The sequence below is a fragment of the Scardinius erythrophthalmus genome (assembly GCF_964197995.2).
Source record: "Scardinius erythrophthalmus genome assembly, chromosome: 4".
NCBI lineage: Eukaryota > Metazoa > Chordata > Actinopteri > Cypriniformes > Leuciscidae > Scardinius > Scardinius erythrophthalmus.
Window position 1 is genome coordinate 38,570,911 of NC_138224.1, and position 27,530 is coordinate 38,598,440.

General features: G+C 38.9%; 1 protein-coding gene across 2 annotated transcripts; it reads left to right on the forward strand.

Moving 5' to 3' along the window:
* Positions 1 to 698: 698 nt before the first annotated feature.
* On the forward strand, positions 699 to 14,902 carry LOC308689841 (uncharacterized protein). Of its 2 annotated transcripts, none has more exons than XM_081363879.1 (3): positions 699 to 784; positions 2,332 to 2,652; positions 13,053 to 14,902. In XM_081363879.1, the coding sequence occupies exons 2-3, from the start codon at positions 2,397 to 2,399 to the stop codon at positions 13,730 to 13,732; spliced, it is 936 nt and encodes a 311-aa protein (XP_081220005.1). In that variant the 5' UTR covers positions 699 to 784; positions 2,332 to 2,396; the 3' UTR covers positions 13,733 to 14,902. The 2 variants fall into 2 exon arrangements, with proteins under 2 accessions (XP_081220005.1, XP_081220006.1); XM_081363880.1 differs by lacking the exon at positions 699 to 784 and adding an exon at positions 789 to 2,099.
* The last annotated feature ends 12,628 nt before the right edge of the window (positions 14,903 to 27,530 follow it).

The following is a 27,530-nucleotide window of genomic DNA, read 5'->3' on the forward strand; positions in this document are numbered from 1 at the left end:
TAAATATTAATAAAACTGCAATAGACATGACTCCCTTTTTGTTACATTTATTGAAACTGACTGAACATTAATCAAATAAACACACACACACACATTTATATTATAATGTATATAACAAAAATATAACGCATCACGCAAACCATTTTCAATAAAGGTCACATAATGTTTCTAATTTTTTTCACCTATAAAGGTTTTTGTGATGGAACAAGAGAATGATGACATTTTCCCCCTTAAATGTGTTTCTTTTTTAACTGAGAAACTCTTTTACTTTTGAAAGAAAAAGTTTTATTTAAATGTCAAATAAGCTGAACTTAAGGTTGAATGTTAGATTAAAGTTGGAATCTTAATTTGTGCATGTATTAATACTGCCTGTGTTAAACCAATACAGATTTATAACAGATATGTTTTTGTGAAGGAATAAGAAAATGCTGAGGAGAATGTTCATTTAGATTTTTTTTTTTTTTTGACGTACTTATCAGAAGGCACAGATGATGCAGTGGTCCCAATTTTAATTTTTTAGCTAGTTTGCTTGGAGAAGGGAAGGTTTGTTTATGATTTCTACACCAAACTAATTGTATTATTGCTTTAATTTTTTTTTTTTATTATTATTGTCAATGTGAGCTGTGAGTTGTGTCCTCATTTATTTTATTTTTTCTACGTAAATTTCTATGCTCTTTTGTGATTATAACCTGCAGCGTGTGAACAGGACTTTTAATTTGGTATCCGACTGTGACGTCATAAGGCGGCGCCGCGCTCCCGCATGTTGTGATTCGGCTGAAGAAAGGTTTGTGTTTTAAGGTGTTTAACGCGATAGAAACCGTTTAATCGTCTTCAAGCGACGCCTACTGATTTGGGCAATATTCAGTTTAACAATGCATTGCTGTATCTAACATTTATTAACGTCGTGTGAGTAAAGTAACAAAGAAAACTCGTGAGTAACAAAAGGTGCGTTTCAATTCGGTCTCTGGCGAGCAGTGAATTACGTTAGTGATGTCCTGTTCGTGAATGAATCGTTCTTCTGAACCGGTTCTTTTTAGTGAACCGGTCGAACCAGTAACGTTACACTAAATCGGACGGAATCGTTCGAAACAGTTCGCGTTTTGCGTCATCGCTGATACACAAGTTTCTGAAGTTACTCACTTTCGGACATGCCTGAGTCCTGACAGTGCTTTCGACTCGATATAAACCATTATCCCGGAGTATATTTTACTCCAGTAAATCCAACAGTTCACTGAACTGAGACATGTTGTGCTGAGAGAAGTGATGAGCACGAGCAGTTGATACTGAGCATGCGCGCACTACCGAACGCACAGGTACAGCGGTTCTCGGATCACCAGTGCAGAACTGAGAACTGTTTATTTCAGACACGTTCGACATACTGAGAACCAATGAGCTGATGAGCTGAGCATGCGTGCAGTTTTTTCAGAGGGACGAAATGCATGTTACTTAAGTATTTTGTTGAACATCAATAAGTGTAACAAAATAAAACATGTTGGAAACATGTTTATCACATAGCCTACTGTCTTTTCGCTTATTATTTTAAAGATTTGGAAACACAATGAATGAATTGTAAAGCTAAACATTTATTATTATACTAAAACATTATTTTCAGGAACAGCTAATTTAATTTCTAAGTAAGTTTATATAAATTTGGCAAACTCTTGCCAAGGTTTTAAGGGTGCAAATAAATGTTTATAATGTGTTAATCAAAACCTAACGTATTAAACATACCGGAGACATGCATTAACTTGTTTGTCGACTGTATAAAGTTTCAGCAGTTCTCAGTTCAGCACACACAGGCCTATGCTACGGTTCTCGAGTCAAGAACTGGTTGTTGGATATCAGTTCTCGAATCACCAGTTCAGAACCGAGAACTGTTTCTTTCGGACACGTTCGATACGGAGAACCGATGAGCTGGAGATACTAGTATGAGCATGTGCGATAGCACCGTGTCTGAACTGAACTTTCGAACTGCATGGTGTGCGGATACATGAGCACGGGTGAACTGAGGACTTAAATAATATCTTTAAGACATGTAAAACATCCATGTTTGCGCATCGCCTTAGGCCTACTACAGGGTTCATTTTCAAAACGTAAATGTAAGAAAATTTTCCAAGATGATTTTGACAATGAGTACTATAACTGAAGTTATGATTACAAAGGCCTTTATTTGAATGTATATTTATCAGCCAGGATGATAGAATTGATGTCATTACGTGATGACGTAAAAGAACTGGTGAACTGGTTTTTTTTAACCGGTTCATTGAAACAAACTGTATCTAATATTAAATTTGGATTTATTTTCTTTTTGTTAATTCTCATTTTAAACAGGACAAACACAGAAAAACTCCTGGTGAAGCGACTGAGATCCAAGTAACACTATAAGTACTATAAAGATGGAGTTTATTAAAGAGGAGAGTGAAGACATGAAGATTGAAACATTCAGTGTGAAACAAGAAGAAACTGAGGAACAAACAAAGATTAATTTTATTAAAGAGGAGAGTGAAGACATGAAAATTGAAGTAACATTCAGTGTGAAACAGGAAGATACCGAGGAACACACAAAGATGGAGTTTATTAAAGAGGAGAGTGAAGAGATGAAGATTGAAGAAACATTCAGAGTGAAACAAGAAGAAACTGAGGAACAAACAGGTTAGTTTCTCAAAGTTGAACTCAGTCATCTGATCCCTATTAAAATCTCCAGCTCTACAGAAATAAATTATATTTTTAGGGGTGCGCCCATTGCTGCTGGAGCCACTTTGGTGCCCTAATCTTCCTCTCCTTGTACGTATCTCAGCATTGCTCCTGCATTAATTTAGAAATGCTAAGGAAAATGATCAATATAGAAAGAGAAAAAATATTCAAACAAAGAATCTTATACTGGAAAAAATTATAAACATTTAAAACTGAAAGCATGCAGCCAAGGAGCTCTCCCCCTTTATTCCTTATCAACTATTTGATAAATCTAATCTAGCCTAATATAAAAGCAAAATAGAATGAGTTGCAATATTGCAGACAATTCAACAATAATGTTTGCTTTATATCGTTCAAAATGACATTTTATATTTATATATTACCTACTGGAATAAAAGCAAAATGGTCCTGAAGCAAGAGAAACTGTTAGCCTACCTTGTGCACTGCACTGACTGCTAACTGTTAATGAGAAAGTATTAACCACCGTCACATCAAAATAAACCATAAACTACTGCTCAATATCTAAAGTAAAGAAACTAACAGCTAGCTGGCGTCAGTTACTGGTAAACTGCATAGGTGGGTGTTTCTCACGAAAGCTTGTTTTTAAAAATATCAAACATGAAAATTTAAAAAATGCTTGAATTAACAAAAAAAAAAAATCAGACATTAGAAACAAAGTCTGGAGAATTTGTGAACATTAATTTAAAAACATTTACTTACATTAAGACCTTTTTGAGCATAATTTCCAAAACAAGTCCTAAAAAAATGAATTACCGCAACAGTCTGAAAACATCAACACTGTTAGAAAAGAAAATGCATTTTCACATTTTAAAAAATGGAGTATTAACAGCAGGGATGGAAATTAGCACCCGCCACCAGCCAAATGCGGGTGATTTTGTGTTGTGGCGGGTAAACTCGCTTCACCTACCGGCCACCGTGGCGGGTAAATAAAAATAGCATACTGTTTCACACGGACGGCGGACACTTTTAGAGGAGGCACACTTTCAAAAAAACGTGGCGTTACATCGCAGGCGTTCTGCAGAGAAAACATCTCAGGAGGAGATATGGAATTAGACCATATCGCATATATCGATATAGTTCAAATTTGCGCTGTGATCCTTGCTCCAAGCAAGCTGCGTGCTGACCCGGAGCTCTCTGCACTGTCTGCTGGCCGCGCCCCCGCCACCGCCCCTCCTTTTCCACTCTGCGTGCGTTTTATGAGAGGCGAATCATGACTACTTCAGAAAACCCAACACAATAGGAACTACCAGGCAGTGACATAAGTGTACGCTGAAATAAAGCTTTTCACCTCAGAAAAACGGACTTTCTTGTCCTGTCAGCCGTTATCCTGTACACTCAATTGCACGCGCAATTGCGGCGGCACGCGCTGTGTATCACCTCACTGTATAAAGTGCAAAAGAAGCTACGAGCATGCAACGCCGTTACGTTCTAAATTACACAAAATAAAAGTAATGCAGGTATGATTTTCATTCTATTCACCAGGAGCAGTTTCCATGGTTCATTAACAGTTCTTGTTAGTATTGTGTATTCACCTTGGTAACTGTCGTTCCCATATTAACCCCAAAATGCCACTTTATTTTTCTTTGTGTTACTTTTTATATTTTTAAATGACTGTAGTGGCTCATACCAACATTGTATTAACAAAAACTAGTTTGGGACTGCTTTTTAATAGCTTTAGCATAGGCCTGATGTTTATTTATTAGTACTAGTCTTTACTATTAGTCATATTCTTACAATTTATGTTAAGTAAAGGGGGATAGTACTTGTGTGTGTGGAAATAGCCAGTTTCAATAAAACTACTTGTGATATGTCATATTTGGCTTTGACTTTGAACATTTTGCTCTCACTTTGCGGAAAAAATATCGGGATATATATCATATATCGATATTCAGCCTAAATATATCGGGATATGACTTTTGGTCGATATCGCCCAGCCCTAGTTTCATTGTTGGGACTAAAAACCTAAAACTGGAAGCCATAAAAGACCATGAATCATCCAAATGCCACATCTAGGTAAAAAAGAGAAATATATAAGAGAGAAAGAGAAAATGTCAGTATTTCATTGAGACTTGAGATTAAATAAACTGCTTAAGTATTGTAGATCTTGTAGTATTAATTTTCACATGCAGTTACACATTGTCGGTTAAAAACAAGAAAGTGGCTGGTAAAAACATTGAGTGGCTGGTAGATTTTGAAATCCACCAGCCACAGTGGCAGGTGGACAAAAAAGTTAATTTCCATCCCTGATTAACAGTCATGCACAGTTACTTAAAAATCTGAAATAAATTAACATTTTTTTTTTTGGTTGATTTCTCTCATTACCGCAACACCTTCCACAATGTACAATCTTTTTTTATATATATTTTCAGTGTTTCCCATAGGAGGATAATGTACTTGTGGTGGTGGTGGCAGGGCGAAGTGGTGCAGCGCTGTGTTTGTTGAGTGGGTTCAGAATAAACTAGTCAAACAAAGGTTTATTACAGAAAATACTCAACATTGTTAAATTCATATTATGCATATATTCATATTCATAAAATTATATTAGAAGCATGAACAAATATTATCAGAATGAAATCTTCAGATTTCCAAAACTATTTACAAAGTTGATAGTTTCTGTTTAAGCAGTGAATTTTTCTCTGCTTTGAAAAAAAAAAAAAAACTTTCAAAGGCCTGCCTCTATGGATAGGGTTCAGTGGCCGTTTATAACTTCTACTTAACCCTCTGAGGTCTGAGCTGTTTTCTGGGCCCTGGAGGTGTTCTGACATGCTCTGACATTTCTGGTTATTTCTGTTACTTGTGACATTTTCATGGCTAAAGTCTAATTACACTGTATTCAGCACAAACTCTGCTACAATAATATATCAACAGCATGTATGTAAAAGTTTGTAGTTTTGAGATAATGACATTTATGCGTGGTTTGTGAAAATACAAAAAAAAAATTCTCACTGAAATAAGGTCATGAAACCCATACTGATTATTTCTTCACAAGACTTTTGAAAATTGTATGACGTAGCCTAGAGTATTTGCTGCAAAACTATGTGAAAATCACCCTGACTGCTCATTCAGAGAAGACAATATATTGATTTAAATTTTTTACGATGTGTTTTGTGTGAATAAGCCTTATGCGAGAGCTCATTAATATGTATGGATTTTCTCACCTGAGAAAGACAAAGAACCTCCCCTAACAGCCCTATTAGGAGCTATCAGGCCCCTATCATTCTGAGCAACCTTGTACAATACTGTAAATGAGGAGATTTAAAAAAGAATGGCTTTTAGATTGTTTGTATTTATTTACACAACATAATCCAAATAGACACAACAAATGGCAAAAAAGCACTTATTGAAAGACAGAGACCTTTGTGCCATTCCTAAAAACATTGTACATACCTTTCATTTCCAAGGTGTTTGATTTTCACTTTACCAGGTTCATGTTCCAGAGACTCATGTGAATGTTGAAGTCGGCAGGACTCAGTGGCATCTGGGCCCTGAAAGAAAGTGAACATACTGATATCAAGAGAAAGGCCTGCACGATTTTGGAAATAAATATTCGATTTTTCTGGTTAAAATTGCTTTTTAAAATTCACAAAATACACGCACACACACACACACACACACACACAAATGTTTCCAACAATATATAATATAATGAACATCAGGTTTGTTGTGCCTTGTAGGCATAGGCTATGTGCAGTGCTGGGTAAAATAATAACAATAGATAGCAGTATAAATCTTCCAAAATATTTCAGTAACAACCAAGCTAGAGAAAAATATATTGATTATCATGTTACTTCAAATGTTTCCATTCGTTATGATGATATGAAATGAGATAATAGTAAAAACATGAAGCCGTTTGGTGTGTTTTGCTTTTCATATTTTCAAATGATACATTCAAACGCGATCGCGCTGCAAAATCTGATACATTCAAACGCGATCGCGATCCAAAATATGATACATTCAAACGCGATCGCGCTCAAATATAAAACATTATGGTTACCATATACATATCTACGTTTGACCAGATATCCACAAAAACAGTAGGCCTAACAGTAAACACGGGTCTAAATATTATAATATTCACCATATATCTAGCAACAGTTCAACTGCAATGTGACATTTATGCAACAATAACAAACATGTAAGAATTTCTTTAAATCTTTCTTGTCTTCAAATCGTGTTCTTCATCTTCTGAGGTAGCCTAAATCCAATGTAAGCTCAGGCGCGCCTTTCAAACTCGACGAAAAGTGAAGTGAAGTGTTTTGTTGTTGAGGTAACGAGCGCGTTCGCGTTCCATGTGGAGATTTGCATGTGAATATCTTTTGCGCGAGTGGGCGTGGCCAAATTAACTGTAATGAGCAAGCGTTTGAGAAGCTGGACATCTTGTTGGTTTTATACAAATTACTTAAACAGAAAATATTTGTTTTCGTTTTGAACCCGATCATTTAAAAGTACACACTTAAATGTTTATAAAGGTATATGGCTCATAAATGTGTGACAAGTGTTTGCTGAGTTTTGTTTCAGTTTATAGACGTGCTCAAGAAAAAAAAGTTCACCGCGACGGAGAGGCAGAACGCACACCCTGTTTATTTTCTTTATTTTACAAAAGCACATTTTGATTTGATTGTAAGTGGACATACAAAAGTAGAAATATCACAGATTCTTTTTCTATATTTCTTTTTTCTGTATGACCATAAATGACGGAGTAATTTAAGTTTATAGTGCTACAATGTGGAGAAAATCCAGCAAAACGCGCCCGCGCGTTTGCCGACCTCAGAGGGTTAAAGGGATGGTTCAGAGTAAAATCAACCTATGGTACTTTGCACCATGACCTCAAGCCAAACGCCCCCCTGAAGATTTTTTTTCCCTTGGTCGAACATTATTAAAGTTAGAGCTTATTTAGACATATCAGCCGAATCGCTTAGTGTAGGCGCTAAAGGATCCAAGTTTGTATCTCGTAAATTACCCCACTAAAAATGCCCAAAATGGTATCAAACTTCTACAGTAGTAAAAATAGGTTCTGTACTCAAAACGAGGCGTTGGAACATTTGTACAGAAAGCGATGCATAAGGATGTAGTGTAACGACGCCCAGTTCCAGGTAGTGGCCGACCGATATTGGTTTTTTGATGACCGATGCCGATATCTTAGAGAGCAGGATGGCTGATATGAAGCTGATATTTTTATCATATACTTTATATTTATTTTAATCAATATTTTATCAATTTTAAGTAAATTAGAAAACAAATCTTTAAAATTAACATGCTTATACTTTAGATGGCAACTTATTGAATCTGCAATCCTATCACAGTATTTTTCACAAATAAAGTAATTGTTTAAAAATATATGAATATGTGAATAAAAAGGAAGTAAACACTGTAACATTGCTCTCAGTAATCTGGTAATATTGTGCGCACTGGTAATAATATTTTTTCAAATAAAGACAAGGTAACGCTAATATTACATACAGCACACAGTGAAAACGATATGAATATGACACAGTGGGCAACTGGATATAGCACAGCATATTTTAAAATGAAGGATTTAAAGGCACACTATGTAGCTTTCTGTTTTTGTCAAACAGCGACCCCTAGAGTCGCTGTGGAGTACTTGTATTTAACATTACTGTCGTAAATACCACTCGCGCAGAGCCTCACGGCCTGATCCCTTCCGCCCTCTATATGGTACCTGTTCAGTAGGATGGAAGCTGTAATGAGTGGAAATAAGATGTGGCCCCTTTAAGAGCTGCGCGCGACCTGTTGAACTGTCGGCAGTCTATGTGCACCTCGAACACCCCATGTATGCAGGTTATTTCAGTTTGATGCTCATTCTTATCCTACTTTTGTTTATCAAGTAAAGCTGCGGACGATAGAACGGGTGACAAACAGTTACACAAGTTCGATTGGGGAATAAAGTGCAAGTTGTGAGATGCCAATCGCCTCCGTGAGTCTGTCTGGCCTCTGTAATAACTTCATCTGTGAGCTATCCCTATTTCTCCTCCTGACAGCGCGTTACAAAGCGTCGGACATCGAACAGGCACAGATAACCTCTGAAGATGTCTACTAGTCCATCAACAAGAACGATATTTACTCGAGTCTAACTCCTTGCTCGGTTAGTCTGCTGTTTCCTCTTTCTTTGGTCCTCCGACAAAGCTTTCCTAGCTTTCTGCTTATTTTTTACCAGTTCAGCCATGACGAAAGTATGAAGAACTTAATATCTAATATTTGGGCCCGCCGGCCCAAAGTTGCAAGGGTGGTTTTTCGGCTCACAGGCAGAAAAAGGGTTGCGAGGGGTTTGGGGGTTGCGAGACGACAACCATTCAACCCGAAAAAAGTCATATAACTATTCCAATGACTCCGAAGCTGTTCGGTTAAGGTAAAAAAGTTATTTAGTTCACCTTTAAAGTTTTTCGATCACGTATCCTGTGAAGCAGCTCCTCTGTTCGCATTCACTCGCTTTGCATGGACCGACCGTCACTCGCAGTAACACGTTTTTGCAGGCTACAAATGCACACTTCACAAGATATCACAGCTGGATTCCATTAAATCTGTAAGGTTTGTGAAATTAAATGTTTATTAGATATTTAGAGATTTGTTTAAATGATGTAGATGCGCATTTGCTGAATGTTGACAGTAAATGAGAGAGAAAGTATTTTAGCCTAATTGTTTGCCTTTTCTGTAACAAATAATATAAAAACAACACTTTACTTTTTCGCATACCATTTACTTTCTTTGTTTACCAGTTCTGTCTAACAAAGTATTAGATATGACTGACAGAGATCGTAAACTTATGAAGACGGAGAATGTGAGTGAGCGCTGTGTATGTGATCAGGCACTGCCGTTCTCTTCTGGCGCTGGTGTTCTCAGCGCCGCCCGTCAAAATAAAAGTCTGGAGAGCCGTCAAAATAAAAGTCCCGCTTCCAACACATCGGCCAATCAGAAATACTTGACGATATATCAGCCTTGGCGATATATTGGTCGACCACTAGTTCCAGGAATGCACTATTTTGTTGGTGGTACTAGTTTACAACAATTATTAGTTAACACTAAGTTGTCAACTAAGTTGTCACACATTTGTCATTACACTACATCCTTATGCATCGCTTTCTGTCTGGACTTTTACATGCTTTTCTCAATTCAGTGAAGTGACGTCAACGTCCACGTTAGGGCTTGCATAGACTAGTCGAATAGTCGATAGATCGACTACTTCAACCACTATTCGACGCTGTCGGAAACAATCGACTACTCGAGCGTCCATTAACCATAAATGAATTAAAAATGTCGAACGTCACCAACAGACAACACACGTCAGATGTGTGGAAGTATTTCATCAAGGATGACAAAAATATTGTAATTGGCCAACTCTGCAAGAGGCCGTTCACATATTGCGTCTAAAAACGTATGGAAAGCGCGCGTGGCCGTGCCGCTGTCTCCTACAAGCGCTTGCGCTCCCGCGGCGTCTGTCGTCGCTATGCAACCAAACTGCGCTCTCCATGATGACGACGAGGAAGTATCATTCAGCAAAGGATTCATTTATTTCTAGCCCTTGCATTAGCTTTACTACTAGATATATTTCTGGAGATGAGAAAGAAAAACCCGCCTGGAAAAACTAGCGCACCATGTTTCTTTCATTATGAGCGCGCTCGCCGTGCGCCTACATTTGAAATAACGACCTTGAGCGTGGAAAAGACGCGATATGTGAACGGCCCCTAGAAGCAGACGTCTGAAATGAAAGGCAAGAATGGCTATTTATTTGGCTTTAGACTTGTACATGAAAATTTATTATAGACATAATTATAGTGTTTTGAGAGTTTACTTATGTAATTGTTGCATTAGGCTATGAATTAAGAAATGTTTATTGATAAGATCTAGCTATTTCATTTACAGTAGCATGAACGACGAGTAGTCGAGTAACTCGAGTATTGTTTTGATAAGAAATCGACTAGCAGAAATCAGTAGTCGTGCAACCCCTAGTCCACGTTAGCAGTAGCATGAGTAGCATGTTTGTCTTTTCACTTTAATGTTTGTTTTTCAAGGTTTCAGGGGCTTTTGGGGCCCTTAACATGCTCGAAAACTCTTGAAACTTTCCACACCGGTCAGAACCCGCGGCCATCAGGGCCGGGCTGAAGCTGGTACCCGGGCGTGGCAGGGGGGCTCAACAGCGCCTACCTTGAACAGGGTCTGAAAACTTGGTCCATATATCAAACACGCTTGCATGAATTAATATGAAACTCGATACACATATAGATCTCATCGGGCTGAACAACTTTCCCTTGGTCAAGTTTTACGCCAACCCATTTATTTCTATATAAAAGTATACAAATATTAGAACTAAACCCATTTTATTCTTTTTTTTTTTCAATTTAAGAATTATGTTTAAGTTTAAAAACAGCTAGAATGTTTTTTTTAGTCCAAAAAATAAATAAAGCGTCATTCATAGTTCTATACTGCCCTCTTGTGTTCAAAATCAGGTAGGCCTATTGTATTTATTTATATAAATATATTAGGGATGTGACTGTGGGAATATTTTCCCACCAGTTATTCAACGTGTTAAGGTGATGATACACAGGGCAACATTTTGAGCAATGTTGCTGGGCAATTTGCCGAGGGATTGTTGCTTGGGCACTTTCACATTGAAAATGGGCAATAAATTTCTATCTGGATAATTTAGATCGGTCGTGAGCCCTGTGTCTCATTTGGTTGCCCATTGACGGCAACATTGCCCAGCAACATTGCTCAAAAAGTTGCCCTGTGTATCATCACCTTTACAGCAACGGGGGCTTTTAAATCGCTAACTTAAAAGCGAAAGTATAATTTGGACGTCTGCACAGACATTGATAATGGTGCGGAGTAGAGCGTGCGTTTTCAATGAATTCCTATGGAAGTAGGAATGAACTAAAAACGTTCACTCTTTTTAAGAGTTTAAGGATTTAAAGGATCTGTTGTGGAATATTTTTAGTGTATCATAAAATCTGAATAATTTTCTTGTTTTAGTGATTCCCTAGTAATTTTTTTATTAAATTTTTTTCATTGTTCTAATCAGGTCAGGCAAGTAAAATTATCTGTGTCTTGTCTCTTAAAATATATATATATATAAATAAATATATCTGTGAGCAGCAATGACGGGCCCAAGCCAGTGGCACCGCCACCCCCGGTGCCTTTAGGGTAACTTTAGGGCTTGGGCCCGTCATTGCTGCTCGCAGCTATATTTTATTCTGACTGACTCTGAGGTTGTTTTTCCCTAGTAAATTATCGGATTCGTATATTTCCACAAGTTTTGCGTCAGATTAGCGACGGCTAATATCTGGCATTAAAATTCAAGTGTACCGTCACAGACCTTGCTGAACCACGCCCCCACACAGCCTTGCCACATACCCCCACCGCCCAACTCAGGCCGGGGAGCCGTCTGGACTGCACTGCTCCGTCCACTGGAACGGATCTGGTGCTTCCTTTTTAGTGAGATCAGTCAGTGGGCTGGCGAGGTCAGAATAATTAGACACAAACCTTTTATAATATCCTGCCAACTCCAGGAACTGTCTCGCCTCCTTTTTGGTCTTGGGTCTCGGGCAAGTTGCAACTGCTGCTTCTCAATCTAGAGACGCACCTGCCCGTGACCCAATTGGAAACCGAGATACCTGACCTCCACACACCCAAACGCACACTTCTTTGGATTGGCCATCAGCCCAGCCAGTCTCAGGGCCCTCAGGACAGCGCGGATATGCAGCATGCGGCCAGAGATTTCGGTCCATGAGGCACTGAAACGTGGCTGTCCCGAACAACACGAATGGAAGTGTAACGAATTTGTGTCATCCAAACAGCGTTGTAAAGGCTGTCTTTTCTTTGGATAGAGGCGATAAGGGGATCTGCCAGGACCCTTTAGTTTAATCCAGTGGCGAATAAAAATGAGTGATGCCCAGCCGATAAAGCATTGGATGCACGGCACTGGATACACGTCGAACTTGGTTCCACCAAGTCATCAACCATGTGCATTATAACGTATTAAGAGAAGGACTGTTAAACAGATTGTAAACTAAGGAAGACAGATGGTAGTAGTGAGTGATCAGGCTCTGGCATTCTCTGTGCTGTCAATATAAAAATCTGCCACCCTGTAAAAAATTAAATTCCCACACAAAACCAGAAAGGCAGGACTTTTGTGAAGGCATACGTCACTTATGGGTGCATATTGATGGTGCAAATAAAACCTGGAAACCCTTCAAGAACTGAGTTCGGCACCCCTGATGTATAGGATCTAACATGCATGTTATTAGATTTAATATTTATGTTTTTAATGTTTGTGATTTGTGACATTAAACTGGGATTAACTATTCTGTCTTTTTTCGCCTCAGACCTGATGTCATTAAAAGAGAAGAGTCAAGAACTGATTGAAATGGAAGAGAAAGATCAGTACAAGACACATCATGATATCATAACTGAAGAAAAGTCTTTGAATTGCTCACAGACTGAAACAACTTCCTCACAAAAAATGGCTCAAAAGACACCAAAGACAGGGACTATAGGTAATTTCACCTGCCACCTGTGTGGACTAAGTTTCAAAAAGCAGGGAAACCTTGAAGTTCACATGAGAGTTCACACTGGAAGGAAGCTTTACCCCTGCCAAGAGTGTGGAGTAATTTTCAATCAACAAGGAAACCTTAAAGTCCATATGAGAATTCACACTGGAGAGAAGCCGTTCACCTGCTCTCAGTGTGGAAAGACTTTCAGGCAAAAAGGAAACCTTAAAAACCACATGAGAGTTCATACTGGAGAGAGACCTTACACCTGCCAACTGTGTGGAATGCGTTTCAGGCAAAAAGGAAACCTAACTTACCACTTGATAGTTCATAATGGAGAGGAGCCTTACACCTGCCAACAGTGTGGAACAAGTTTCACTAAGAAAGGAAACCTTACAAAACACATGATCATTCACAAAGAAAAGAATCCTTTGATATGCCAACATTGTGGAAATACTTTTAATCAACGTGGAAACCTTAAAATCCACATGAAAATTCATTCTGGGGAGAAGTAGAGTAAAGAAAAGTAAAGTTAACATTTGTATGTTAGTGTTTATACAAATGCAAGTATGCCAGACCGACACTTAACATACTGATAAGCTCATGATATTGCGTTACAAACATTATTTGTAACAACAAGATCTATAAATGATATGAAATGTGTATGTGTGATAAATAGTTTAGGCTTTAGATTAGGGGATGCAGAAAGCTTTGTATAATGATTTATTCATGCGTTTACTGCAGTGTAAGTGCTGACTGGTGAGGGTACAGACAGTTGTCTTCTCTGACACACATGGACTCTTTAACTGCTGTGAACCTGTTGTGAACTTCAGTGGAATGTAAAACTGGTTCACATTATCACTCATTAATACAAGTCTGTGCTGAAGAGTGAAAGGACTTAACACAACCCACTGCAATCCCCTGACTGTAAGTCATAATAAATGTTTATTTGCTTGAAAACTTAGAAATTACTCTTCTTTAAAACATTGCTTTAACACTTGAATGTTTGTGCTTTTGAACACAGACCTGCTTACAATTTCACGATGCATCATTATTAACCATTGATTGAGATGATGCTAAAACAAGTTTGGCATTAATATCAAGTGATTAATAATATATGAACTAGGCCTAATAACTTAACAATCTGATGATCTGATTTTATTTCATGATTTACTATTTTTTAAGATAACTTTAAAACATATTTGTAAATAATTAGCATATCACTTAGTAATCATTTATGAATGTATAGTCATGTTTTGACCACCCACTGGGCTGATGGAGGACACTGCTGAGTCATCATTTAATCTGTATTCTGTTATTTCATAACCACTTGCTTAACCAACAAAAACTTGGCATTGCAGTAGAGTGGAAAAATGACAGCTTTACTTGAAATGTGGTCTGTAAAAGCCTCATACGGAGTCTTTTTTTTTTTTTCATACACTGTTGAAAAGGTCTCACCTGGCAGAATATAAAAAGCATATTTTTTTCAGTTTGAGACCAAACTATACCAAGTATTTGTATGAAAGGTTGCTGCCAAGTATACAGATTAGCCTTTTGTCAAGTTTTGGTTTGTAACGGCTTGAAACATAAAAACGTAATTGTATGACATTCTATGTATTCTTTCTAATAGTTATTGTGTCAAGCATTAATAATAACAAAATAAATCAATAAATTGCGTTACTTTTTCTGGGTTCTATTTTAATTATTTTATTCAAAATTTGAAAGGTTTTCTATCAAATGAGACCATGCACTTGTTAATAAACCTTGTTGACAACAAAAATATTGCAGAACAATGAGCTCTAAGTATACTCAAGGGATTTAGGAAGGATGAAGCATTCCTATCAGATTAAGAGAGTTTATTAGCGATATCCTAAAGAAATGCAGAAAAGTACCAGAAGTAGGGATGGTAATTGAGAACCGGTTCTAAGTTTTATGAACCATCGATATTGTATGCCCTCGTACAACATAATGACGACAGAGTTGCGACGGTTCCCTGCTACTTGAAAACAAAGAAGAGCTGCTGCTGCTGGAGAACAGTCTTTTTCGAATCGGCTTTGGCCGCGACTCTGGAGAACTTGGAGTTAAGTTTTTCTTTGAGAAAAGAGCAAAGAACGGCACTTAAGGCGGGCGTACACGGTGCGATTTTTGCTGTTTTTACGAGCTCGCAGATAATTTTTTTCACTCGGGAGAAATCGAGTGGAATCGGTGATGCTCGCATGGTCGTGGCTCGCAGCGTGTGAGAGGAATTACGAGCCGAGCCGAGCACGTTATGAGCACCTCCCCGACCTCCCGATCATCTTTAAACATGTTTAAAAAATTCGGGGAGTCGGCCCGATTTTCACCAGCTGTCCCCTATTTCCAAATTATACACAACCACGTGGGGCTATACCTCAGTGGCAGCAACCATACAGCGTGCGCATACACTGTCTCTCTCCCTCTCTCACACTCTCACACACACACACACACACACACACACACACACACACACACACACACACACACACACACACACACACACACACTTCTCTCAATTCAATTCTGTTCAATTCAATAAAGCTTTATTGGCATGACAAAAATACAATTGTATTGCCAAAGCATCAAAACAGCATAGAAAACTATTTTGAACATTGTACTACAGAAAATAATAATAATAATATTAAATAAAAATAATTAAATAAAAATAATAATTCTCTCTCTCTCTCTCTCTCTCTCTCTCTCTCTCTCTCTAGTTTTTATGTTGAATGGCTACTGTTCTCTGCTTTACAACAAATCATTTGCACACACATTTCTGTCATTTTTTTTTCTATCTGAAGCTTTGCCTGCATGCAACATTGACGGTCTCTGTGTTTAGCGCGAAAGCTCACGTGATTGCTGACGGCTCAGGATAAAATTCGTGCAGGACAGTCGTGCCGTGTACCAGCTGCATTGACGCGATTATCAGTTAAACTGACTCGCAACGTGTGCAATATCTCACGACCTCCCGAGTGTCCGATCCTGGTCCGAACTCGCACCGTGTACGCCCGCCTTTAGTCATTCTTAAAAAAGGAACATGTGTTTATAGTTTTGCCGGCCAGATTCAAAAGTTGAATCTATCAACTAACATAAGGTCCGCTGTTGGGAAAACGCTCTGGTTGGTTGAAGCGCTGTCCTATTGTGTGCAGAGTGAATTTGAAAGACAGCCGTTTATCCCGCCCCTTGGATTGAGCCGTGTCTATGGTGAGTTGCCAGATCTAACATCTTGATGTCTACTGCTGGGTGTGAATTGTGTTAAAATAAGTTGCCTTTTCTTCTCTGAGAAGCGTTCCGTACATTCAGATGACATAAAACAACACTTTAAATGGGGGAAAAAAAACTATCCAGTGATGAAATGTTTTCTGTGTTGACACAAATCTTGGATGTCCATGTCATAACTTCTGGGATAATCTCAGAACGCATACACGTCCAATTCTCGAACTAATGACTCCTTTGAACTGATTCATTTTAATGAATGGTTAAAACAACTGGGCCCGTATTCATAAAGAATCTTAATGCAAAGAGTAGCTCCTAGTGACAAAATTCTAAGAAAATTCTTAGAAATGTGGGCGTTTACTCTTAAATTTAAAGAAAAAATCCTAGTAAAGAAAAAAGTAATTCAGAAAGCATCTTAACCCTTAAAAGAGGTCTTAAGGTCAAAATTGTTAGGAGCACGGACGAGGACTTTTAAGAGGCTTTAGAGTTTCTTTAGCAGAGGAGAAAATGGCAGAAAGACGAAGAAGGAGAAGAAATGTGTTGTAGACAATGGATGACAGTGAGTTAATAAGACGCTTTAAATTAGATCATGTTTGTGACAGATCTTTTTAGAGACACGCTAATATCTCCAACACAGCGCAGAAATGCCATAGCGCCCGAAATGAAAGTAATCACTACATTACGATATTTGGCAACTCGGAAAATTCCAAGTTTGATACATTAAAACCAACATTCAAACCACCATTTAAATAGACATGCCAACAATCAGTGTAATTAGAAAGAGTGGAACAATTTTTATCATTCTAAGCCAAGCAAATACCTTATAGGAAATAAACAGCATGGTTAATAAAATAAGGATTTATATATATAATGTGTGTGTGTGTGTGTGTGTGTGTGTGTGTGTGTGTGTGTGTGTGAGAACGGTCAAATAGGAAAAATTACGCATGTAATTTCAAAGTGAAGGCTTAGAATAGACCCTATACTTAAAATCACTTTTTTCCCCTTCTTGGACAACCAACCAATCACAGTCTTCAAAAGATTGTGTCATACATAGCAACGGGGTCAACCCCGCCTTCTTACTAAGATAAAAGTTTTTGTCTTTTCCTTACTCAGAGTTGCTCTCAGATCAGTCCCGAATTGCTCTTAAGCTAAGACACCTACGTAAAAGTTTTTAAGCTAAATTAAGAGTTTTCTGAGAGGATTCTAAGAATCTTTATGAATACGGGCCCTGATCTTTCCAACACTGAACTCACAAGACGTCTGAATCTTTAACTATTAACTACAATTAATCGGTAACACTTTACAATAAGGTTCCATTTATTACATAAATTACATAAAAAGTACAGTTTGCTTACTCAAGCGTAAGCTTGATACATTCCCCATCATTGATCCCACCATAAAAGGAAAAAGAAAATCAGAGTGGTATTTGATTGTGCTGCCTCATTTTAAGGTACTTTACCGAATCCAGAATTGTTGCAGGGTCCAGGGCCCGTATCCCTAAAGAATTTTTGTGCAAAAAGTGGCTCCTAGCGGCCAAATTCTAAGAAAATTCTCAGTCATGACGTTTTCTTAGAATTTCCCCTAAAAGTGACACGAAAATCCCAGTTAATATAAAAGCTATTCCTCAAGATTCCTAGCGCTTAAAAGGGCTTCTAAGGCGAGATCTGCTAAGAGCAGGGAAGAGGACTTTTAGTGGCTTAGGAGTTCCCCTAAGCAGCTGCACAAAATGGCCAACAGAGGAGGCAGGAGAGATGTCCTGCAAACACTGGATGACAGTTGCAATTTCTACTTCATTAAGGACAGCCCCTTGAGATAGGCCATCTTGTTTTCAATGGAGTCCATATGGGAGTGAAAGTACAAAATATGCCAGCAAGGATATTAATATGAGCAAATAAAGACACAAATCATTATTTGAACAGGGTGTAATGAGCTTAAGTTTTCACATATTTTAGATTCTAATGTTAGGCTATAACCCCTACAGCTTACTATTTATTTTCCAGATATTTTCTTGAATGTGAAATATTATTTATAATTACAGTCTGCATAAGATTAGAGTGTATAATTATGTTTATTGATTTGAGGGTACATCCTTTGCTCATTATCACCAAAAGTTCATTTTCATCAAACTTGTAGGATCAACCAATCACGGCTTTTGAAATGATGACTCATACCTAGCAACGGGGTCAACCACACCTCCTCACTAAGATAGGATTTTCCATCCATTCCTTGCTCAGAGTTCACTGAAAATGTTCTGGAATCACTTCTAAGCTAAAACTCCTGGCAAGGAATTTTTAGGTTAAGTTAGGAGCTCTCTGAGAGGATTCTCAGAATCTTTTGGGATACGGGCCCTGATCTCATGAATACCCTCTTAGGTGCAATCTTCCGTTTTCGCCAATAGCTGTGATGGCGGATATTGAGGGTATGTTTATATTCTTGTGTTAGCCTAATGGTGATATTTAATTACGTTTTATCCACATTTCGTAATAACTTTTACGTGGATGATTTCCTTAAAGGGGAACTTGGCAACTTTTTTAACTTAATAAAACCATCTAGAAATCATTTGGATGATAAAACAACCTGTTCTGGTGAAATTGGTGACTTTCCCCAATCCCCCCAGCTTCCCCCGGCCTAAAACCAACCTTGCAACATGGGGACTAACGTCTCGGTAAGATGAAAATTGGAAGTCTCGTGAGAAGTGAGAACAAGAACGAGCATGAAACACAAACTGCTTTACGACACACGCCCCCCTCAATACTAGCTATGATAACAAGCGACGATGGATCGTTCTACACATGTTTCATCGAAAAGACAAAAGAGACGGTTCTCGGTGGAGGAGGTGAGGGAGAGGAAGAAACTTTTTGACTAAGCGAGGGACCGCACAAGAGTTAACATTCGTTGTGCGTTCACTGAGTGGCGAGAGTTAAGGGAAAGTGAAGCATGCAAAACAGATGCTGACCTGGCGTTTCTGCTAATGCAATTGTAAGTATGTCTTTGTTTTCTGTTTATTCCTTATTCTTGTTAGTGTTTATAAATGTGCTCAATCCATGACCGTCTGTGGTAACGTTAGCTGGTTGGCTAGCGAGCCAACGTGTTTGTTTCGAGTACGGTAGATTGCTAGCTGTTGTATTGGGTTGCTGCTAACAGTTATCCATGTGGCAAACTTGCCAGACAACTATTGTCATATTTGCATTTTACCTTGGGCCTTATAGTGCTACATAATAACCTAGGCTAATAACCCTGATCCTGGATGTGTCTCTGCATTCGTGTTTTAGCCTAGGTCAAAAATATGTGTCTGCTAGACTAACTCGAAGCATCAGATTTCATAATGGATTAGCACTAGTCATCAATGTCTGTTCAGTTTTATGATGTTTTATTAACAAAGTTCGGGAGGAGCACGTTCAAATAATCAAGCAATCAGTCAATCAACTCAAACAATTACCATGTCTACCCTATCAGCATGAGAGGAAGCATATATATATATATTCACTCTGTCAACTCATCTAACTTCCCTGACAGTTTTCAGCATCCCTCCACCACCCCGACTCCTCACTCTTGGCTTGTTCTTTCACAGCCAGGAATACGGGGGGAGTACGCCAAATACCGAGCCCGGAGCCCTCTCCTCGGACAGCACGCCAAATATGCATTTATTCTATCTGACTTATTTGTAAGTGTGAACTCGTGAAACATTGTGTAGAAAATTTACACATTGTGTAAAGGTGATGCCTGACCTCTCGATTTTGTTGTAGCTACAAGCATTGTCAAGCGACAACGTCCACGCCACGCAAGGGCCAGTCCAGACCACCACAACCAGTAGTGTCGAGTTTGTTTTTTCTCCAAAAGCACTACTATTTCAGACATTGTCGATATTGCAGAAACTTATTGATGGCTTGTTCATCTTTTCAATCAGAGAAATGAATGTCCATGAGCTTGGTGTTCAACCACTGGTTAGAGAGGGAGAAATTGAGGTTTTGGAGTCCAGATGAGCTTGCTATGCACCTCATACTGTTATACTGTATTTGTATTTGATTTGGGTTGATATGTTTCTTTTCTGTTTACTTTCCACCTGTTTATTTAGTTGGTCATGTGTTTATTGTCATGCTTGCAGCATGCACTCCCTGAATATTAGTAAACACGAAAACCAAGATTCACCAGATGAAGAGGCGGTGAATGATTTGAGAAATACCTAGTAAGTAATGTACATTGTGTTTCATTTAGATCCACTGATTTATACAACCATTCAAAGGTGTTTATACATGTGTAATTCACAGCATTGTCATGGATGATTTTTGGGCTCACCCAAGTAATTTTGGCTTGGACGATGGGGACTGCTCCGATGAGGATTTTGTCCCATCTCTTCATTTGAGGTAAAATGTCCTTATTGGTAGTAAACTAGGTGGTGGCCTGCTCGTACCACTGATTAAACTGATTATGTAATAGTTAATAGGAATTTGATGTGGTGATCAATGCATACATACAGTATTTTACCTCTTCACACAGAACTGTTGGTGCCAAAACAGACAAGCTTCCTGAAATCAGTGTGGACGAAGCTGTGTTTGATTTTGCAGTATCTGATAGTCCTGTAGTTGAATCAGAATCAGAATCTGTTCCGGACCAACAGAGAGTAACTACAGAGGAAGACCTGGTTGGTAAATCCGCCAACATTACCTACAATGATAATCTCCTTCAACTCACTCGGCACCTGAAACTACCCATCAAGAAGTGCAAACACATGGACAGACTGTCTGGTGTTCCATGTCCTGGTGTTCCACCATTTCAGGTGACCCTGAAACCTCGGGGGACTGGAGCAGTTTTGGAATGGGTAAGATGGTGGTGGACAATGTGAATGTATATGTAAAAGAGAATTTTACTTGCCCGACCGGACAAGTAGCCTGATTAAACGCCAATAACAAAAAAATAACCAGGGAATCACTAAAATGAGAGAATGATTCTGATTGTATTATATTTATTGTAAGTTGTGATAGATAGTGTATAATAAATGTATTACTGACAATAACAAGGTTGCGCTGTTGAGGCTCGCGCAGCCTCTCGAGGAGAAATCCAAACAAATGTAAACTCAGTTAACAACATACTGCCAGTGCCAAAATTCAAAATGTGTTTTAATATTTGTAACATATGATACAGTTTAGCAACCTCACACGACAAGTGCCGTTTTCCTGAATACCATCACAACTGAAAATGTGACATTGCTTTCATACAACAGTTCAATAAACACTTCAAATTAAGTCACTTACATTTTAGACACAATATTGACTGTTTTTGTTCTGTTTCAGCCACGAAAATAGTTCCAAACAAAGATCACAGCAGAAACCGTAACGCATTTCACAGCAACACTTAACCGTGTTTCATTACTGAATGATTCAGCATTTTGAATAAATTGGCTGAGTCAAAGATTCAATGACCCATTCATAAACATCTGTCTCATTCTTGAATGAATCAGTTGTTTGAACGAATCATTTGAATGAATAACTCGCTCATTAAGACGGTCGCCTGCTGCCTCCTGCGATATATTTTTTCCCAGGATGGTAGGGGAAGGTACCGCCTTTTTCGGCCTCTGATTGGTTAGAAGGGCTCTCTTCCGACTGTTTTTTTGATTTGGCCGTGAAACGTCATCTCACGTTCATGGCAGGCTGTCGGCTAGTCTATTCTGGTCATCTTTACCGCCAACAGAAGTGAATTATGTAAGTAAATAGTGTGATAAGTGCGTGCCATCACATTTATATTCCAAGTTCACATTTTCATAGCATGTTTAGATCGTGTTTAGATTAGTCCTAGCAGTTTGGGGTAGTTTTGTGATGAGAGAGAGAGAGATGGTAGTGGTGGTGATGCTGTCCAGTGTTGCCAACTATTTTCAATGGAAAGTAGCTAAAGCCTGCTCGAAAAGTAGCTAAATGTCGCCAGATGACGTCATGCGTCATTAGCATATTAATTACGTCATCGCATCGTATTTGCATTCTGCCTTATTTGTCGGTACTTCAGTTTATAATAACGGTTATCTCCCCTAAACCGTGCTCACATACTGTTTTTATATAAGTATATAGCCGAATGTCCAGTAAAGCTGTTCTCAATTACATCTTTTCTGTTAGAGAACGGAACCGAACTTAGGCTAACGTTACATGTTAACCAGCAGTTACTTCCACAGCACTGACAAATTTCCTGATTTGTAACCTCGACGTCGTTGGACAAAATCACTATGTAAGTTGAAGACAGCATATCTGCTGTGATATTATCAGTTATATTTACTTGTACAATGATAACTCATAGAGACAATTAGATTCCACAGAATGTGTTTCTTATTCTCTCACAGCATACTACAAGCTAGAGCCCTGCGCGGGACTGTTTTCTTCATCCCGCTCCCGCCTGCCGAATTTCTGACCATTACCGCCCGCTCCCGCAACGTATGTGTTACACTCCCGCCCGCTCCCGCAATATGTATGTCCACTCCCACCCGCACCCGCAAAACTCTGAGAATTTATTCCCGCACAATAATAGAGATGCATTGATTTTGTGTCTTCTCCCGTCCCGCAGGAAAAAACATGTATTTGTATTGCTATTATTAAAGAGATTCATGGGGTTTTTTCGTTTCCCTGGCCGGCATGTATTCTGGACACATACACACAGGACAATGGAGGAAATCGAGTGTATGCTGTTTTTGGATGGTTTTGTTTTTGTTTTTGCTGTTTTTTATTCAGGATACTCCGTCTGGCGCGTGCAATGATGACGCAGTGAATAGTGATGATTCTCTCTGATCAGCAGTCTGCCGTGTTTTCACGTCACATTTTAGAATCGCCTCAGCTCGCTTAGAACCTCGCCGGAGGTGGTACGAAAAAAAGTACCTGAAAGCAGATACAGTTACAACTTTTACACAGTGGAAAACCAAACAAAGTCGAGTCGAGTCGAGCCGAGGTGAGCTGGTATTGTGTAGTGGAAAAGCCATTATTGACATCTCCGTCATGTCGCTAGGCTACCTCCCGATCCCACAGTGTTTTTTTTAGCCGCCCATCCGCGGGACCCAGCGGGACTCAATCCCAATGCAGCCCTCTATAGTCAGGGGGCCAATTCTGAAAAGGGCTTCCGTTAAGACTTTTGCGGACATGTTTTGGTACAAGCTGTCACCCTATTTTTTTAGTTAGAAGACACCCATAGGTAAGATATTAGGGTGGTTGTCAAGCTGAATATTTTTTTGTGTGACTTGTACAAGCAATTTCAGGCCAATTTTTTAGTTTCCTGCTCAACACGACATGCCAACAGTAAATGTTGAATATCTCCACAACCACAAGGACCATATTCATAAAAATGAGAATGAATGGTAAGAATGAAAATTTATTGTACAGTGTAAGAGACAACAGAACTAGAACATGAAAAAAACAATCTCCGCCTAAAGATAACCAGTTTTCATAGTGAATATCAGCTTGGAAACATAACCTAGTATCCCAAAACCTCTATCAATCAGTACCCATATCTATGGGAATGAGTCAAGCCAAGTTTAAAGCTTGTAGGGAGAGACAGTGCAATGCTGCACAAGTTATAATACTTTAATGTCAAGGCGGAAATTTAGAACTGTAGATGATGGTCTATGGTGCTATTTGACTTAATTAGTGTACCAGGTTGTAACACAAATTATATTACATTCACATATCACTATAGTTATTAATTCCATCCTAACAAAACTGCTCTCTCACTTCTTTGGGGTTGGGGGTTAGTAACTAGTTAGTAGTAATAACTATGTAATAGTCCTATGGCAAAGGTATGTTTTTCCCCATCAAAGCAGTGGCTCTCAGGTTGGCAGAGGTTGGCTCTCAGGTTGTCAGTCTCATCCCTTTGAGACTGAATGGATTGAATAAGCAAGGTCAAGCTAAGCGCAATGCAAATAATGGTGTGTGTCTATTATATTGCAAAAATATTGCACAATATTATACTACAATAATCTCCAGAAAGAGCACAAAGACACCACTTCCTGAAAAATCACTTCAATCAAAGGGCTTTATCTTGGCTGTATTTTCCATATTTGTCTTGACAAATGAAACATTGTTCCCAATCAATATCTCTTCCTATTTGTTTTTCTTTGGACGCTAGGCTTACAGCTTCCTCTGGATCCATGTTATCTCATCTGAAGGCAAATACATTTTACACTACACTAGTCTGATTGGTTTCTGAGTGGATCACTACAATGTCCTCTGACATAAGCTGAGGGCTTTGCTATCTAACAAACTTATTAACGCTTTTAGCTATAGCAGACTGTAAAATAGGCTGCTGTGCAGCAAATAAATTAAAAACAATATTTCCATTACACATCTGCACAAAACTTAATTTACCTATTAGTAAGTAAGCTAGTAATTATGAAAGTAAATTAGCCTAGCTATACACTCACCTAAAGGATTATTAGGAACACCTGTTCAATTTTTCATTAATGCAATTATCTAATCAACCAATCACATGGCAGTTGCTTCAATACATTTAGGGGTGTGGTCCTGGTCAAGACAATCTCCTGAACTCCAAACTGAATGTCAGAATGGGAAAGAAAGGTGATAAGCAATTTTGAGCGTGGCATGGTTGTTGGTGCCAGACGGGCCGGTCTGAGTATTTCACAATCTGCTCAGTTACTGGGATTTTCATGCACAACCATTTCTAGGGTTTACAAAGAATGGTGTGAAAAGGGAAAAACATCCAGTATGTGGCTTCCTGTGGGCGAAAATGCCTTGTTGATGCTAGAGGTCAGAGGAGGATGGGCCGACTGATTCAAGCTGATAGAAGAGCAACTTTGACTGAAATAACCACTCGTTACAACCGAGGTATGCAGCAAAGCATTTGTGAAGCCACAACACGCACAACCTTGAGGCGGATGGGCTACAACAGCAGAAGACTAGGGCTGGGCGATTTAAATCGCGATATTGTTATGCGCATCTCGTCAGTAAAGCCGGTTCCTTGATTAGTAGTAAATCACCATCACCTGCTTTCAGATGGAGTGGCATTTAGGGCTGAGGAGATAATTAAGTGATTAATTTAGTGATGATTGAGCATTATTGAAGACACCTGATGTTAACAAGCAGAATCACTGAAGGAGAAAATCACAAATTGTAAGTTACCATTAAGGTGATGGGTGTTTGCTTTAGTTGGGCTCTAGACCATTATGTTTACTTTAATATTTACTGATGTTTGTCTGCTGTTATTGATTTATAACAGTTAAATGAACAAAGTAAAATGTTATCTTATAGTGTTGGTTATGGTTTGACATAATCATGCTGTGATCTGAAAAAGGAAACTTATTGAGATAGTTTGGTTTAACTTGTTAGCTTCAGTTTAGTGATTCTTCAGCCTATGATTATCAGTACTTTACTTATAATTCAAAATATTTATTAAACATTGTTCTGATCAAAAGACATTCAGATAAATTCATTTAAAACACAGACATCAATAATCAGCCTGTGAATCTCAACAATGGTGACAATAATAAAGCATGTTGCAGTGGCTGCCACCAATCACAACTCATTAATGGCTCCCATCATGCATTGCGGTATGAATAAATTATGATCTGAATTGTTTATGTAATTTACTTTTCCTAATTGAATATTCTGCTCCTCACCATTGTTGAGATGCATAGACTGAATCTTGACATCTGTGTGTGCCTAAAATAATGATAACTAAAGCAACCATTGATCGTCATAACGGTAACTTACAATTTGAGAGATTTTGTCCTTCAGTGATTCTGCTTGTTAACATCAGGTGTCTTCAATAATGTTCAATCATCACTAAATTAATCACTTAATTATATCATTAACTTAAACACTCTTGAGTGTGGACTCATACACTTCCAGGAGTGTTAGTTTAACACTGGAGTTTTTGCTGTGTACAAAGAGCCGTAGTTAACTGACAAGCTGAGCCATATCGCATTAAATATCGCTGGCGACACGTCCGCGATATTAATGCGATATGGCTCAGCTTGTCAGTTAACTACGGTCCTTTGTAGTGAATGCCGCTCCATCTGAAAGCAGGTGATGGCGATTTACTACTAATCAAGGAACCGGCTTTACTGACGAGATGCGCATAACAATATCGCGATTTAAATCACCCAGCCCTACAGAAGACCCCACCGGGTACCACTCATCTCCACTACAAATTCAGATGGTAGAGTCAGAATTTGGCGTAAACAGAATGAGAACATGGATCCATCATGCCTTGTTACCACTGTGCAGGCTGGTGGTGGTGGTGTAATGGTGTGGGGGATGTTTTCTTGGCACACTTTAGGCCCCTTAGTGCCAATTGGGCATCGTTTAAATGCCATGGCCTACCTGAGCATTGTTTCTGACCATGTCCATCCCTTTATGACCACCATGTACCCATCCTCTGATGGCTACTTCCAGCAGGATAATGCACCATTGCCACAAAGCTCGAATATTTTCAAATTGGTTTCTTGAACTGGCCCCCACAGTCACCAGATCTCAACCCAATAGAGCATCTTTGGGATGTGGTGGAACGGGAGCTTCGTGCCCTGGATGTGCATCCCACAAATCTCCATCAACTGGAAGATGCTATCCTATCAATATGGGCCAACATTTCTAAAGAATAAGGGTGTCACGATTTCGATTTTAAATCGAAATTAATACTCAATCTCGATTATCGAATCAAAAAATGGAATCGTCGATGCTGCCACGCCCCCATGTCACGGCAGCTCGGCTTGCTTGTAATAGGTAAAACTCCGAATTCATCTTCATCCACAAGATCCATACCCTCAGTGCTCTCCTCCTGTGGGGTGATTTTGGATGCAGAGGATGAGCCTGGACAGGACTTAAAAGAATAAGCAGCTGAAGTTCCAAAGAGCTGCAGCACTTTATCAGGCAGTTAGTGCTCATAGCATGCATATCCAGCCAACCTCAAACCATATCTGATACAGAATAGAGCTGAGGGTCTGCAGGGACATGCAGTTCCTCAGCTTGTTTTTAACGACACTCATTTGACTGAACAGCCTTTCTACCTCAGCGTTTGAGTGTTGGAGGGAGAAGACAGAAACTGTAGCAAAAGCCAAGTCTTCATATGGGTTTATGCCAGCTGAATCTCTGGCATTTTGGG